The sequence below is a fragment of the Schistocerca gregaria genome, chromosome 3 (assembly GCF_023897955.1).
Source record: "Schistocerca gregaria isolate iqSchGreg1 chromosome 3, iqSchGreg1.2, whole genome shotgun sequence".
Classification (NCBI taxonomy): domain Eukaryota; kingdom Metazoa; phylum Arthropoda; class Insecta; order Orthoptera; family Acrididae; genus Schistocerca; species Schistocerca gregaria.
In genome coordinates this window covers 151,707,752-151,723,487 of record NC_064922.1, presented here as the reverse complement: position 1 = coordinate 151,723,487, position 15,736 = coordinate 151,707,752, and the positions used below count along the sequence as shown (strand labels likewise).

The window sequence follows — 15,736 nt, the reverse complement described above, 5'->3', positions numbered from 1 at the left end:
TTCAGGCCAGAGGTGGTTCCGTGACGTTTTGAGGGTGTTTTTCCAACCATGAGTTGGGCTTACTCATTCAGGTTACGTAAATATTCTAAGTGACCAAGTACCTCATTTTTTTCACATATTCATGAACAATATGCTGTTGTCACTCCCGTCTCGCAAGATGACCACAGCCACGTTCACAAAAACTGCTAGCTTACGTTCTCTTTTCACGAACACTCAGGCACTTTACCGAACTTATACCGGCTCGCCGTATCGCTCCATCTTTATTTAACAGAAAATACGATCACGCTGTAGGACAAAGAAAAACAGACGCACCACGGAGGAATTATCCAAATGGGACGGGAGTCGGTAAACGTGACTTACATGTATCAAAAAACAAATTATTACAATTTCAGACAAATTTGACGATTTATTCAAGAGAAAGGGCTTCACAAATGGAACAAGTCAATATCGCAATTGCCCACTTCTGCCAGCGATTATTCAGCTTGGCATTGTTTTATGGCATTTTTGGATGGCCTTCTGAGGGATATCGTAGCAAAGTGTGTCCATTTGGCGCGTTAGAACATTAAAACAAAACTTTGAGCTGGTTGGGAGGCCTTGCTTGTAGTGCTCCAAACGTCCTCAATTGGGGAGAGATACGCTGACCTTGCTGGTCATGGTAGGGTTTAGCAACCGAAAGGCCAGCAGTGGAAACTCTCGCCCTTTGTGGGAGGGCATCGTCTTGCTGAAATGTAAGCCCACGAACGTTTTCCATGAAAGGTAACAAAATTAGGTGTAGAATATCGGCGAAGTATGGCTGTGCAGTAAGTATGCTGTAGATGACAACCAAAGGGCATTGCTGTGAAAATAACTCGTACCCCAGATCATCACTCCTGATTGCTGGGCGGTATGACAAGCGTAACTCAGATTGGTACCCCATCGCTGTCCAGGATGTCTCCTGACACGTCTTTGCTGGTCGCCAGGGCTCAGTTCGAAGCATTACTCACCACTAAAGACAATCCTACTCCATTTGATGCGATTCCAGGGCGAAGACTGTTTGGAAACGCCGTGGACAATGGTGGGATATCAACTTGACTGTAGCCCTCCATGCGGCCAGACAATCAGGAGTGATGGTCTGTAGTGTCATTTCTTTTCACATCACACCCTTTTGGTTGTTATCTGCGGCACCCTTAAAGCACAGCAGTACGTCAACGTTTTGCTACACCCCGTTTTGTTGCACTTCGTGGCAAGCCATACTGGGGTTACATTTCAGCAAGACAATGCCCGCCCGAAAGCGCCAGTTGAACGGAATTCGGCACGATCTCCCTCAGCAAGACATACAAGCACTCTGTCAAACAGATAACAGAACGCAGCATGTCATTCTCAATGGAGAGAAATCTTCCGAAGTAAGAGTGATTTCAGGTGTGCCGCAGGGGAGTGTCATAGGACCGTTGCTATTCACAATATACATAAATGACCAGGTGGATGATCGGAAGTTCACTGAGGCTTTTTACAGATGATGCTGTGGTGTATCGAGAGGTTGCAACAATGGAAAATTGTACTGAAATGCAGAAGGATCTGCAGCGAATTGACGCATGGTGCACGGAATGGCAATTGAATCTCAATGTAGACAAGTGTAATGTGATGCGAATACATAGAAAGATAGGTCCCTTATCATTTAGCTACAAAATAGCAGGTCAGCAACTGGAAGCAGTTAATTCCATTAATTATCTGGGGGTACGCATTAGGAGCGATTTAAAATGGAATGATCATATAAAGTTGATAGTCGGTAAAGCAGATGCCAGACTGAGATTCATTGGAAGAATCCTAAGGAAATGCAATCCGACAACAAAGGAAGTAGGTTTCAGTACGCTTGTTCGCCCACTGCTTGAATACTGCTCAGCAGTGTGGGATCCGCACCAGATAGGGTTGATAGAAGAGATAGAGAAGATCCAACGGAGAGCAGCGCGCTTCGTTACAGGATCATTTAGTAATCGCGAAAGCGTTACGGAGATGATAGATAAACTCCAGTGGAAGACTCTGCAGGAGAGACGCTCAGTAGCTCGGTACGGGCTTTTGTTAAAGTTTCGAGAACGTACCTTCACCGAAGAGTCAAGCAGTATATTGTTCCCTCCTACTTATATCTCGCGAAGAGACCATGAGGATAAAATCAGAGAGATTAGAGCCCACACAGAAGCCTACCGACAATCCTTCTTTCCACGTACAATAGAGGTACTAAGGGTACCCTCCGCCACACACCGTCGGGTGGCTTGGGGAGTATGGATGTAGATGTAGATGTATATGAAGCCCGCGGCTCATGGTCTAATGGCTAGCGTAGCTGCCTCTGGATCATGGGGTCGTGAGTTCGATTCGCGGACCGGTTAGGAATTTTGTCTGCCTGTGGACTGGATGTTTGCTTTGTCCCCAATATCATCATCATCATCATTATCGTTCGTGACAGTGGTTATATTGGATTGTGTAACAAATTGGACTGCGAGAAAGTTTGGGCTTTGTCCGGGTGCTGATGACTGTGCAGCTGAGCGCCCCATAAGCCAATCATCATCATCATCATCTGTCAATCAATACCAGACTGAATAACTGCTCCCATAAGGGCCACAGATGGACCAATATGTTATTGTCTTGCTCAATTTGTGAAGATATTTCTCCTGAATAAATCATCCAGTTCATCTGAAACTAATCATTTGAAAGCAAGTAGCAACGTACATTCACGGAATATACTACAGCATCGAATCATCAATGAGCGCCTTCAGGTGTAATTGGCATACCAGAAGCAACTTGCGGACTATCTTTATCGAAGAACTGAATCTGTTATCAAAGCTAAAGTAGTGATGTCTGTTGGAGGTGATGAATACTTTGTCCACCGTGGTTGGAAGATGCTGTAAAGCACAGAAGTAGTTACAATACTCTCTCTACAAATGTATCCCTCAACTCGTTCAGAACACTTCATGGTTATCAAGCTGGACTACCTAGACAACACTGTTCAATAACAAAATAAGACATGGTCAGATTACTTACAACTATAGATTACAAATTATAGGTACTGACACATAAGCTGTACCTTGGGAAGAGGATTAGTGTCCGGCTGGATGTGTAGGCCAGTGAGCTCGACGAAATTGGGAAGGTTCGGTCGGGGGTAGCTTTCCGTGAAGTGGTTAGTGGTGAACATGAGACTGAAATTCCTCTCGAGTTCGTAGATTGATGGCGCCCCAGCACCAAAGTAATTCTTCACTATCGCGTCGTGTTTCGGTAACGCTACATTGAACCACACCAGAATAAAGTAGAGCCAGACATAAGAGCTGTAGAGTCGCTGCCAAAACGACAGGTGGTCCGAGTAAGCGTGGATCCACCATGGAGAGTACGCTGGGTTGTCCGGGTTTCCATGCGTCCAGTGGGTATAAGGGTAGGCTCCCAGCGTCACGATGCCCACCATTGGTGGAGAGCCCACAGCCTGAGCCACGCCGTAGAAGCACGGCACCAGCGACCTCTCCATGATGTACAGGTCGAACTTGGGCGGCGACCTGGAACAGCATGCGTGTGAGTAAATATTTACATGTTTTCAGTACTAAAGATCAGTAATGTATGTCGAGTGAGCATCCAGAGGCACAGAACAGGAATTTTATCGCCAACATTCGAGGGCGTGCTGAAGAGTAATATTCCACATTTTTATTCAATTCCCAATAGCGGTTGGATATTACATGCCAAACATTTTGCTCAGAGCACTTTACCGCTTTACTGACGCAAGTTGCAACCCTCTGACGCTAGAGGGCTCCGAATTGTAGCGTGTAACATGGCGGTATGAAACGTAACAACAGTGAAGAGCCAAATAAACTAGTACACATGCCTAATGTGGTGTAGAGGCCCCGCGAGCACGCGGAAGTGCCGCCTAACGACGTGCCATGAACTCGGTTAATGTCTGAAGTAGTGCTGCAGGGAACAGACACCCTGAATGCTGCAGGGCTGTCCATAAATCCGTAAGAGTACGAGGGGGTGGAGATTTCTTCTAAGCAGCACGTTCCAAGGCATCCCAGATACGCTCAATAATGTTCATGTCTGGGGAGTTTGGTGGTCATCGGAAGTGTTTAAACTCAGAAGAGTGTTCCTGGAGCCACTCTGTAGCAATTCTGGACGTGTCGGGTGTTGCATTGTACCGCTCGAATTGCTCGCGTCCGTCGGAATGCACAATGGACATGAATCTACATTTACATTTACATCTGCATCTATACTCCGCAGGCCAACCAACGGTGTGTGGCGGAGGACACTTTACGTGCCACTGTCATTACCTCCCTTTTCTGTTCCAGTCGAATACGGTTCGCGGGAAGAACGACTGTCTCAAAGCCTTCGTGAGCGCTCGAATCTCTCTAATTTTACATTCGTGATCTCCTCGGGAGGTATAAGTAGGGGGAAGCAATATATTCGATACCTCATCCAGAAACGCACCCTCTCGAAGCCTGGCGAGCAAGCTATACCGCGGTGCAGAGCGCCTCTCTTGCAGAGTCTGCCACTTAAGTTTGCTAAACATCTCCTTAACGCTATCTCGGTTACCATATAATCCTGTGACGAAACGCGCTGCTCTTCTTTGGATCTTCTCCATCTCCTCCGTCAACCCGGCCTGGTACGGAACCCACACTGATGAGCAATACTCAAGTATAGGTCGAACGAGTGTTTTGTAAGCCACCTCCTTTGTTGATGGACTACATTTTCTGAGGACTCTCCCAATGAATCTCAACCTGGTACCCGCCTTATCAACAATTAATTTTATATTATCATTCCACTTCAAATCGTTCCGCACGCATACTCCCAGATATTTTACAGAAGTAACTGCTGCCAGTGTTTGTTCCGCTTATCATATAATCATACAATAAAGGATCCTTCTTTTTATGTATTCGCAATACATTACATTTGTCTTTGTTAAGGGTCAGTTGACACTCCCTGCACCAAGTGCCTATCCGCTGCAGATCTTCCTGCATTTCGCTACAATTTTCTAATGCTGCAACTTCTCTGTATACTACAGCATCATCCGCGAAAAGCCGCATGGAACTTCCGACACTATCTACTAGGCCATTTCTATATATTGTGAAAAGCAATGGTCCCATAACACTCCCCTGTGGTTACTTTAACGTCTGTAGACGTCTCTTCATTGATAACAACATGCTGTGTTCTGTTTGCTAAAAGCTCTTCAATCCAGCCACACAGCTGGCCTGATATTCCGTACGCTCTTACTTTGTTTATCAGGCGACAGTGCGGAACTGTATCGAACGCCTTCCGGAAGTCAAGGAAAATAGCATCTACCTGGGAGCCTGTATCTAATATTTTCTGGGTCTTATGAAGAAATAAAGCGAGTTGGGTATCACACAATCGCTGTTTCCGGAATCCATGTTGATTCCTACAGAGTATATTCTGGGTTTCCATAAATGACATGATACTCGAGCAAAAAACATGTTCTAAAATTCTACAACAGATCGACGTCAGCGATATAGGTCTATAGTTTTGTGCATCTGCTCCACGCCCGTTCTTGAAGTCTGGAACTACCTGTGTTCTTTTCCAATCATTTGGAACCTTCCGTTCCTCTAGAGACTTGCGGTACACGTCTGTTAGAAGGGGGGCAAGTTCTTTCGCGTACTCTGTGTAGAATCGAAATGGTATCCCGTCAGGTCCAATGGACTTTCCTCTGATGAGTGATTCCAGTTGATTTTCTATTCCTTGGACATTTATTTCGATGTTAGCCATTTTTTCGTTTGTGCGAGGATTTAGAGAAGAAGCTGCAGTGCGGTCTTCCTCTGTGAAACAGCTTTGGAAAAAGGTGTTTAGTATTTCAGCTTTACGCGTGTCATCCTCTGTTTCAATGCCATCATCATCCCGGAGTGTCTGGATATGTTGTTTCGAGCCACTTACTGATTTAACGTAAGACCAGAACTTCCTAGGATTTTCTGTCAAGTCGGTACATAGAATTTTACTTTCGAATTCACTGAACGCTTCACGCATAGCCCTCCTTACGCTAACTTTGACATCGTTTGTCTGAGAGGTTTTGGCTGCGTTTAAACTTGGAGTGAAGCTCTCTTTGCTTCCGCAGTAGTTTCCTAACTTTGTTGTTGAACCACGGTGGGTTTTTCCCGTCCCTCACAGTTTTACTCGGCACGTACCTGTCTAAAACGCATTTTGCGATTGACTTGAACTTTTTCCATAAACACTCAACATTGTCAGTGTCGGAACAGAAATTTTCGTTTTGATCTGTTAGGTAGTCTGAAATCTGCCTTCTATTACTCTTGCTAAACAGATAAACCTTCCTCCCTTTTTTTGTATTCCTATTAACTTCCATATTCAGGGATGCTGTAACGGCCTTATAATCACTTATTCCCTGTTCTGCACTTACAGAGTCGAAAAGTTCGGGTCTGTTTGTTATCAGTAGGTCCAAGATGTTATCTCCACGAGTCGGCTCTCTGTTTAATTGCTCGAAGTAATTTTCAGATAGTGCACTCAGTATAATGTCACTCGATGCTCTGTCCCTACCACACGTCCTAAACATCTGAGTGTCCCAATCTATATCTGATAAATTGAAATCTCCACCTAAGACTATAACATGCTCAGAAAATGTATTCCAAATTTTCTCTCAGTTGTTCTGCCACTAATGCTGCTGAGTCGGGAGGTCGGTAAAAAGGGCCAATTATTAACCTAGCTCGGTTGTTGAGTGTAACCTCCACCCATAATAATTCACAGGAACTATCCACTTCTACTTCACTACATGATAAACTACTACTAACAGCGACAAACACGCCACCATCGGTTGCATGCAATCTATCTTTCTAAACACCGTCTGCGCATTTGTAAAAATTTCGGTAGAATTTATCTCTGGCTTCTGCCAGCTTTCTGTACCTATAACGATTTCAGCTTCGGTGTGTTCTATCAGCGCTTGAAGTTCCAGTACTTTACCAACTCAGCTTCGACAGTTCACAATTACAATACCGATTGCTGCTTGGTCCCCGAATGTCCTGACTTTGCCCCGCACCCTTTGAGGCTGTTGCCCTTTCTGTACTTGCCCGAGGCCATCTAACCTAAAAAACCGCTCAGTCCACGCCACACAACCCCTGCTACCCGTGTAGCCACTTGCTGCGTGCAGTGGACTCCTGACCTATCCAGCGGAACCCGAAACCCCACACCCTATGGCGCAAGTCGAGGAATCTGCAGGTGATCACACAGGATGCTTACGTACGTGTCACCTGTGAAGAGTCGTATCTAGACGTATCACAGGTCCCGTATCACTCCCACTGCACACGCCCCACACCATTACAGAGCTTCCACCACCTTGAACAGTCTCCTGCTGACATGCAGGACCCAGGAATCGTGAGGTTGTCTCCATACCTGAGCACATCCATCCACTCGATACAATTTCAGACGAGACTCGTCCAACCAGGTAACATGTTTCCAGTCATGAACAGTCCAATGTCAGCGATGACGGTCCCAGGTGAAGCGTATACCTTGATGTCGTGTAATCATCAAGGATACACGAGAGGACTGACGGCTCCGAAAGCCCATATCGATGATGTTTCGTTGAATGGTTCGCAGGATGACACTTGTTGATCGTCCCGCATTGAAATGTGCAGCAGTTTGCGGAAGGGTTGTACTTCTGTCACACTGAACGATTCTCTTCAGTCGTCATTGGTCCCGTTCTTGCAGGATCTTTCTCCGGCCGCAGCGATGTCGGGGATTTTATGTTTCACCGGACTCCTGATATTCACGGTACACTCGTGAAATGGTAGTACGGGAAAATCCCCAATTCATTGCTACCTCGGACATGGTGCGTCCCATCGCTCGTGCGCCAACGTACAAAGTCATTTAAATCTTGATAATCTGCCATTGTAGCAGCAGTAACCCATTTAACAATGCACCAGACACTTGTCTTATATAAGCGTTGCCTGTTTACCCTTCTCTGTATTTGAATACGCTTGGCTATACCACTTTCTTCGTTGTTTCGGTGTATGCTCGTGCGTATATAAACAGCTTGCTATAATAAAGTTTCTCGTGGAGCACTCTCTCCTTCAGCAAGATAATACGACGCCTCACATGACCTCTGCGACTTCTGCAACAACACGATGCCTTCGAGTTTACTGTCATCGATCTTCGTCGGCCCCGTCCGACTTCCATCTGTTTCCATAAATTAAAGGACACCTTCAGTGACTTTGCTTTGATAGTAACGAGGTAATGCAGCAGGGGTGATATTGTGGATCTATGAATAATGTCAAACATTCTACAATGAAGAATCAAAATTCAATCTACATCTACAGTAACATCTATACAAATACTCCACAAGCCACGGTATGGTGCGTGGCGGACGATTCCCTGTACCACTAGTAGCCATTTCCTTTCCTGTTCCACTCGCAAACAGAGGAAGGTATAAACGACTATCTATACGCCTCCGTAAGAGCCTCAAATACCTAATATAATTTTCGTCTTACTTACTCGGAATATATGTTGGCGGTAGTAGAATCGTTTGACAGTCAGCTCCAGATGCCGGTACTCTAAATTTTCTCAGTAGTGTTTCTCGAAAAGAACGTCGCCTTCCCTCTAGGGATTCCGATTTGAGTTCCCGAAGCATCTCCGTAATACTTACGAACCTACCGGTAACAACCTGCCGAACCTACCGGTAACAAATCTCTTAATTGCTACGATGTCTTCTCTCTATCCCGTTACGGATCCCAATGACTCGAGCAGTACTAAAGAATAGGTCGCACCAGCGTCCTATATGGGATCTCCTTTATACTCAAACCACTCTTTGCTAAAAATCTCCCAATAAACCGAAGTCGATCATTCGCCTCTCCTACCACAGTTCACACACGTTCGTTCCATTTCAAATCACTTTGCAGCGTTACGCCCAGCTATTTGAACGACTTGACTGTGTGAAACAGGACGCTAGTAATATTATAACCTAACGTAACAGCTTTTTCTTCCTGCTCATTCTCATTAACTTACACTTTTCCACATTTAGAGGTAGCTGCTATTCATTATACCAATTACAAATTTTGTATCTCGTTGGGAGAAATGTGTTCGGTGCCAGGGTGGCTACGCTGAGAAATAAATATGTAGATATCAACAATAAAGATTTAGAATGTTAATAAAGCTTATTTTATTTAAAAATCTTAAAGAGATTTCACATAGAAAATTCGGATGGATTTATTTTCAGCGCACTCGCGTACGTTGACTGCAAAAGGAACCTGACAAAGTTTGTCCAAAAACATTCAGCAGCTTTTGGACGTCATTAGATCACTAGTACCAAATGATCCCACTCAAAAGTAATATGGATTCGCAGACACCTTAATAGTTTGCTTATGTTACAGCTTTAAATACGAGGGTTGGAGTTTATTTATTCACAACCGATACAAAATAGTTACTGTCCTTCAAAGTAGTCACCAGCAGTGTGAATAACCAGTTGAACCTGTCTACTGCCTGTCGAATCTCTGGAACAGTTCTGAAGCGAATGCCACGAAGTGGTTCCTCCTTCTTCGGAATCAAGTCAAAGTCACAAGGACTTAAGTCCGGGGAGTATGGTGGATGGTACAGTACTTCCCAGTCCCATCGATAGAACTGAGGAGCTACGGCTTGCGCTGTATGCTCCTGTGCAAAATGATAGGTGGGTTGCAGGAAGTGTCGCCGCTTCTTTCGCAAAGCTGGTCGCAGGTGATGCTCCAAAAACGAACAGTAATATCGTGCATTGACGGTCTGCCGTGGAGGGACATAATGCGTTAGGATAACACCATCACAGTCGTACACGAGAGTCACCATAACTTTAGACCGCTCAATTCGCACCATGAAGAGAACATGGTTTGCTAACAGTATACTACGCCTTCCATGTCACTGCCAACGGGTACTACACGACGCTGGTGACTACGTTGAAGGACAGTAACAGGTGCAAACATGTAACTCTTTTGTATCGGTTGTGATTAAATACACTACTGGCCATTAAAATTGTTACACCACGAACATGACGTGCTACAGACGCGAAATTTAACCGACGGGAAGAAGTTGCTGTGATATGCAAATGATTAGCTTTTCAGAGCATTCACACAAGCTTGGCGCCTGTGGCGACACCTACAACGTGCTCACATCAGGAAAGTTTCCAAGCAATTTGTCATACATAAACAACAGTCGACCGGCGTTGCCTGGTGAAACGTTGTTGCGATGCCTCGTCTAAGAAGGAGAAATGCGTACCGTCACATTTCCGACTTGTAGACTATCGTGATTGCGGTTTATCGAATCGCGACATTGCTCCTCGAGTTGGTCGAGATTCAATGACTGTTAGCAGAATATGGAATCGATGGGTTCCGGAGGGTAATACGGAACGCCGTGCTGGATCCCAACGTCCTCGTGTCACTAGCAGTCGAGATGACAGCCATCTTATCCGCATGGCTGTCACAGATCGTACAGCCACGTCTCGATCCCTCAGTCAGCAGATGAGGATGTTGGCAAGACAACAACCACGAACAGTTCGACGACGTTTGCAGGAGCATGGACTATCAGCTCGGAGATCACAGCTGCGGTTACCCTTGATACTGCATCACAGACAGGAGCGCCTGCAATGGTGTACTCAACGACGAACCTGGTTGCACGAATGGCGAAACGTCATTCTTTCGGATGAATCCAGGTTCTGTTTACATCATCATGATGGTCGCATCCGTGTTTGGCGACAACGCGGTGAACGCACTTTGGAAGCATGTATTCGTCATCGTCAAACTGGCGTATCACCCGGCGTGATGGTATGGTTTGCCATTGGTTACACGTCTCGGTCGCCTATTGTTCGCACTGAAGGCACTTTGAACAGTGGACGATACATTTCAGATGTGTTACGACCCGTGGCTCTACCCTTTATTCGATCCCTGCGAAACCCTACATTTCAGCAGGATAACGCACGACCCCATGTTGCCGGTCCTGTACGGGCCTCTCTGGATACAGAAAATGTTCGACTGCTTCCCTGGCCAGCACATTCTCCAAATCTCTCACCAACGGAAAACGTCTCGTCAATGGTGGCCAAGCAACTGACTCGTCACAATACACCAGTCACTACTCTTGATGAACTGTGGAATTGTGTTGAAGCTGCATGGGCAGCTGTAGCTGTACACGCCATCCAAGCTCTCTGTTTAACTCAGTGCCCAGGCGTATCAAGGCCGTTATTACTGCCAGATGTGGTTGTTCTGGGTACTGATTTCTCAGGATCTATGTACCCCAATTGCGTGAAAATGTTATCACATGTATAAAATATTTGTCCAATGAATACCCATTTATCATCTGCATTTCTTCTTGGTGTATCAATTCTAATGGCCAGTAGTGTAGTTGCCACTATTTAAGTTCCAGCCCTCTTGGTAAGTGCAAAGACATTTTGCGTATTTGTAGCAAGTATCATAATTGAGATGTACCTGTTCGTTTTTTGCTATAAGAAAAACAGGTAAAGACATCAATCTCTCTTAATAAATATGCTATGGCGGAACTGTGTAATGGCATCCCGTCTCGCTGAAATGAACGTGTCCCGAGAAATATCGCATTTAGAGGTATGATACTGATAGCAAATAACGAGTTATCGCTCTTTGAAATACTTCTAACGACATAATTCTTCTGTTACCATATTCTGGTACCATATATTTAATCTTCGTTTATCCTCATGGAAACTTAAGTATTAACTGCACATATTCATTCTAAGTGACACACTGGTTTGGAGACCTGCATAATACGGAGGACCGACATTGTAACGCATAAACTTTTCATGTAGGTGAAATTTGCTCATAATGTGGATATTCAATGGACTGACCGAAAGTTCACTCTCGTTATACACTGTTTATCCAGCACTTGTCTCCTAAATACATGGCAATACATTCACATAAATTATCCCAACAATTTTATGCCCTCATTAAATATCTCGTAACTTTAGTCAACTCTTAAAATGCTTCTTACTAATGGCAATTAGACGTCTGTGGTACCTGAAAACTGGTACTATCGAAATTTAATTTCCCTCCTTTGAGGACCATCTGCACTCGTAGCACCAAAAATTCAACACCATTGCTGTTAATAACAAGTATTGTGTGGAAACGGGGCAAACGCGTATAATATGAAAATTTTAGTCTTGGCATACAATATATAAACAAAGGTCGTTATACTGAAGTAACGTGAGATATCCTGTTTGACGCAGGCACATCCGCAGTAAGCTCTGCTCACTCCACAGAAATTCCCACTCTGTGGTGCTGTGAGAAAGTAATTGGCAGTGGTGGACGTACTTCATGAAGTCGACCATCTCCGGGCTGTTGAGGCCGTCCTCGCAGATGGGGGCCGACATGTCCTCCATGCTCCACAGCATCTCCACGGGTTGCCACTCGTGAGACGCCATCTCCATCCAGTCGAAGGACTTGCGGAGGTATCTGTATGCTGGCGATATGTCCACCTCAGTCAGGTTCTTTATAGGCTTCTGTAAACCACAAAGTTAGACAAAATACAAAATTGACGTTCACTGAGCGCCCCATAAAACAAATTATTCATAGCCACGCGCATATGTGCGCATATGTTTCACATGTAGTACATGAAACGGACCCTTTGCTGTCTGAGGTTCGCAGCCGAATGGCCCAGTTTCCCGGAGAAAACTGACTGTCAGCAGTTTCCAAGCGAAAATAATAAAAGTGATCAGTCTTCTAACCCAGGAAACTTTTCGTTACATTACTGATTGGCAATATGGATTCAACAACATAATGACTAACAGTCCAACACTGAGGGTCTGAGTTTGGTGTATGCAGGGAGCGCATGCCTGTCATGTGTGGTGGCTACAGAGAAGTACAGGTGAGGTGGTGTTAAGGTGCTTTTTTTTCGCGGTTAGGATGTTGTCCACTCATTGCATATAAGGAAACTCTTAATACGGAACGATATGAACACATTTTACGGCATTGAGTAGTACGTAAAGGAACAGTTCAGATAAGATGGCTCTATCAGAAAAACAACACATTCTGTGTGGCAGTGGTTTGTGGCTAATAACGTTCCTGCACTGGTGTGACATGAACATAGTCCAGATCCGAACCCAATGGAACCCCTCTGGAGTGACACCAACTGTCACTATGCACTATATCATCAAAAGCCCCCAAAAATCACTGTGTAATACGGAGTTGGCCAATAGGCGTCACAGGAAAAATAGTCGATGCGAAAGGACGTGGAGAGTGTCGTGTTATGAGATGAGAAGTAGTAACATTTTTGGTCAGTATGGAGAGATGACTAACTTCCTGCGGGGACTGGTCGTTGGATGTCACCCGAGCGCCAAATACATCACGGACATTTCAGCCTTTCAAAAGCTATCCGCGGCGACTGTTGGTGATGTGACTGTAAAGTGGAAATATGAAGGAAAGACCACAGCTAAAAGAAAACAATTGTGATCTCACGTCCTGAGGGACACCGACCGCCGCGCGGGCTTAGCCGAGCGGTTTAGGGCGCTGCAGTCATGGACTGTGCGGCTGGTCCCGGCGGAGGTTCGAGTCCTCCCTCGGGCATGGGTGTCTGTGTTTGTCCTTAGGATAATTCAGGTTAAGCAGTGTGTAAGCTTAGGGACTGATGACCTTACAGTTAAGTCCCATAAGATTTCACACACATTTGAACAGTTTTTGGACGCGGACCATCAAGCATTGCGGAGCGTGGTTGAGAAAAATCGCACAAAGTCAGCGGAAGGAATCAGTTGTGAGTTTCAAAGTGTTACCAGCGTTCCAGGCAACACAGTAACTGTGTTTATGGAGTTAAAAACAATGGGCTAGAATGGTCGAGCAGCTTGTCATATGTCACACACGTCTGCAGTGAGCGCTAGGCGGCTCACGAGGTGGCGTGAAGAGGGAAGCCACTGGACATAGGATGACGTGAATCCAATGATTTGATGGGATGATTCACGCTACGCCCCGCTGGAAGGGTCTGAGTTTGGTGAATGCAGGGAGCGCTTTACCTGTAATGTGTGGTGGCTACAGAGAAGTACAGGTGAGGTGGTGTTACGCTGCTTTTTTTTCGCGGTTAGGATGTTGTCCACTCATTGCACATAAGAAAACTCTTCATACGGAACGATATGAACACATTTTACGGCATTGTGTAGTGTGTAGAACAAAGGAACAGCTCAGAGAAATGGCTGTATCAAAAAAACAGTGCATTCTGTGTGGCAATGGTTTGTGGCCTATAACGTTCCTGAAATGGTGTGACATGAACGTAGTGCAAATCCGAACCCAATGGAACCCCTCTGGAATGAGTTAGCAGGAAGACTTCTTTCCAGACCCCAGTGTCCAATATCACTGTCCTCTGTGGTTTCGGCCATTGTAGAAGACTGGGCTGCCATTCCTCAACAGAGATTCATTGACAGTGTCCCAAGGAGAATGCATGGTGTCCAACATCTCTTAATAACGTTTACTATAAGGTGTCTGGATACTTTCATCCTATAGTCCATATACAGGGTGTATATAAAGTACGGGAACACTTTCAATTATTGATTGCAGAAGAACCAAACAATGTACAGATATCATACATATGTCATTCTGAAGAGAAACCGTAAAAGTTTTTTTTTCCAATGTATACCGCAGCAGCGTAGTTCGGTAATTTGCCGATAGTGAACACTAGTCGCAAACATGGCGAATGCAGATGCGGAGCGAGCTTCCAGTGTCTTGGAGTTCGACAAAACCAGATTGTGTAAGAGGTCCAGGACTAAGGAATTTATTGCTGGCGCACTCGAGCAGATGTAAGTTCAATGGGTTGCTCTCGCGCGCAACCTGTGATATGTAAGCTACAATAGAATCGCAGACCAGAGATCAGTTTCGGCTGCAGTAGGAGCAGTGTGGGCAGCAGTAGCAGTAGTAGCTAGCAGTCGGGCGGTTCGGACGCTTGTGGAGAGCGATGGCGGCGCCTGAGCGATGTAGTATAAGGTAAAACCAAGAATTACTTTTCATAGCCACGCGCATATGTAATTTGTAACAAGTGATTTTGTACCGAAGTCCCATGTAAACGTTTTAAAAAAATCTTTTAATTATTATCATTCTAATAAAAATAACTTTTGACAGTCATTCAACTGAATTTAAAGATTTTACTAATTTCTCCTATTCATGGTCATCCCCATTATCGTAAAGAAAAATCACTTGTTTCTTTTAATATATGACAAATTTAGCGACCTAGCATTGAACTGGGCTGTGCCAAAATATTTTCTTATAGGAGCAGATATATACGAGTTATCAGTTGACATAATTGAGGTAAGAATTTTCAGTTTATTCAGAATGACTTTTCAGGGCCATGACGCAGCTTAGCTGACGTCCAGATTTACCAGTTCAGATTCACAGTCAGTTAATTATTGAAAGGTTATAGGTCAGCCACAAATTTATTGAGAGGTTAGTCATATTATTATTGCGAGGTTACGGAGACAATTTAATTTGTTGGTCGGTTACACTTATAAACTGTTGGGAGGTTACAATTTGCTACAGATGTTCAACAGATGTTTAGAACCAAGTACGGTAAGAAGCCATCAACAAGGAAGACCATTTACCACTGGCACACCGAATTCGTTACGACAGGTTGCTTGTGCCCGGCAAAGAGAAGCGAACGTCCCAGTGTGAGTGAAGTGAATGTGGAGCGCGTACGAGATATTCATCAGGAGTCCAAAGAAATTGGTGTGTCGTGCATCTCGTGAACTCAAAATGGCTCCAATGACAGTGTGGAATGTCCTGTGACAGAATCACACTGTGTATGGAACCATTCAAATTGGAGC

General features: G+C 44.9%; 1 protein-coding gene across 1 annotated transcript in view; it reads right to left on the bottom strand.

The window, feature by feature from the left end:
• LOC126354427 (UDP-glucosyltransferase 2-like) overlaps positions 1-15,736 on the bottom strand; it is an 80,179-nt gene that overhangs the window by 25,297 nt on the left and 39,146 nt on the right. The window contains exons 3-4 of the mRNA XM_050004064.1: positions 12,252-12,439; positions 3,056-3,515 (exon numbers count right to left, since the gene is read on the bottom strand). Coding sequence (XP_049860021.1) covers positions 3,056-3,515; positions 12,252-12,439 — 648 coding nt within the window. The remainder of the gene's footprint in view (positions 1-3,055; positions 3,516-12,251; positions 12,440-15,736) is intronic.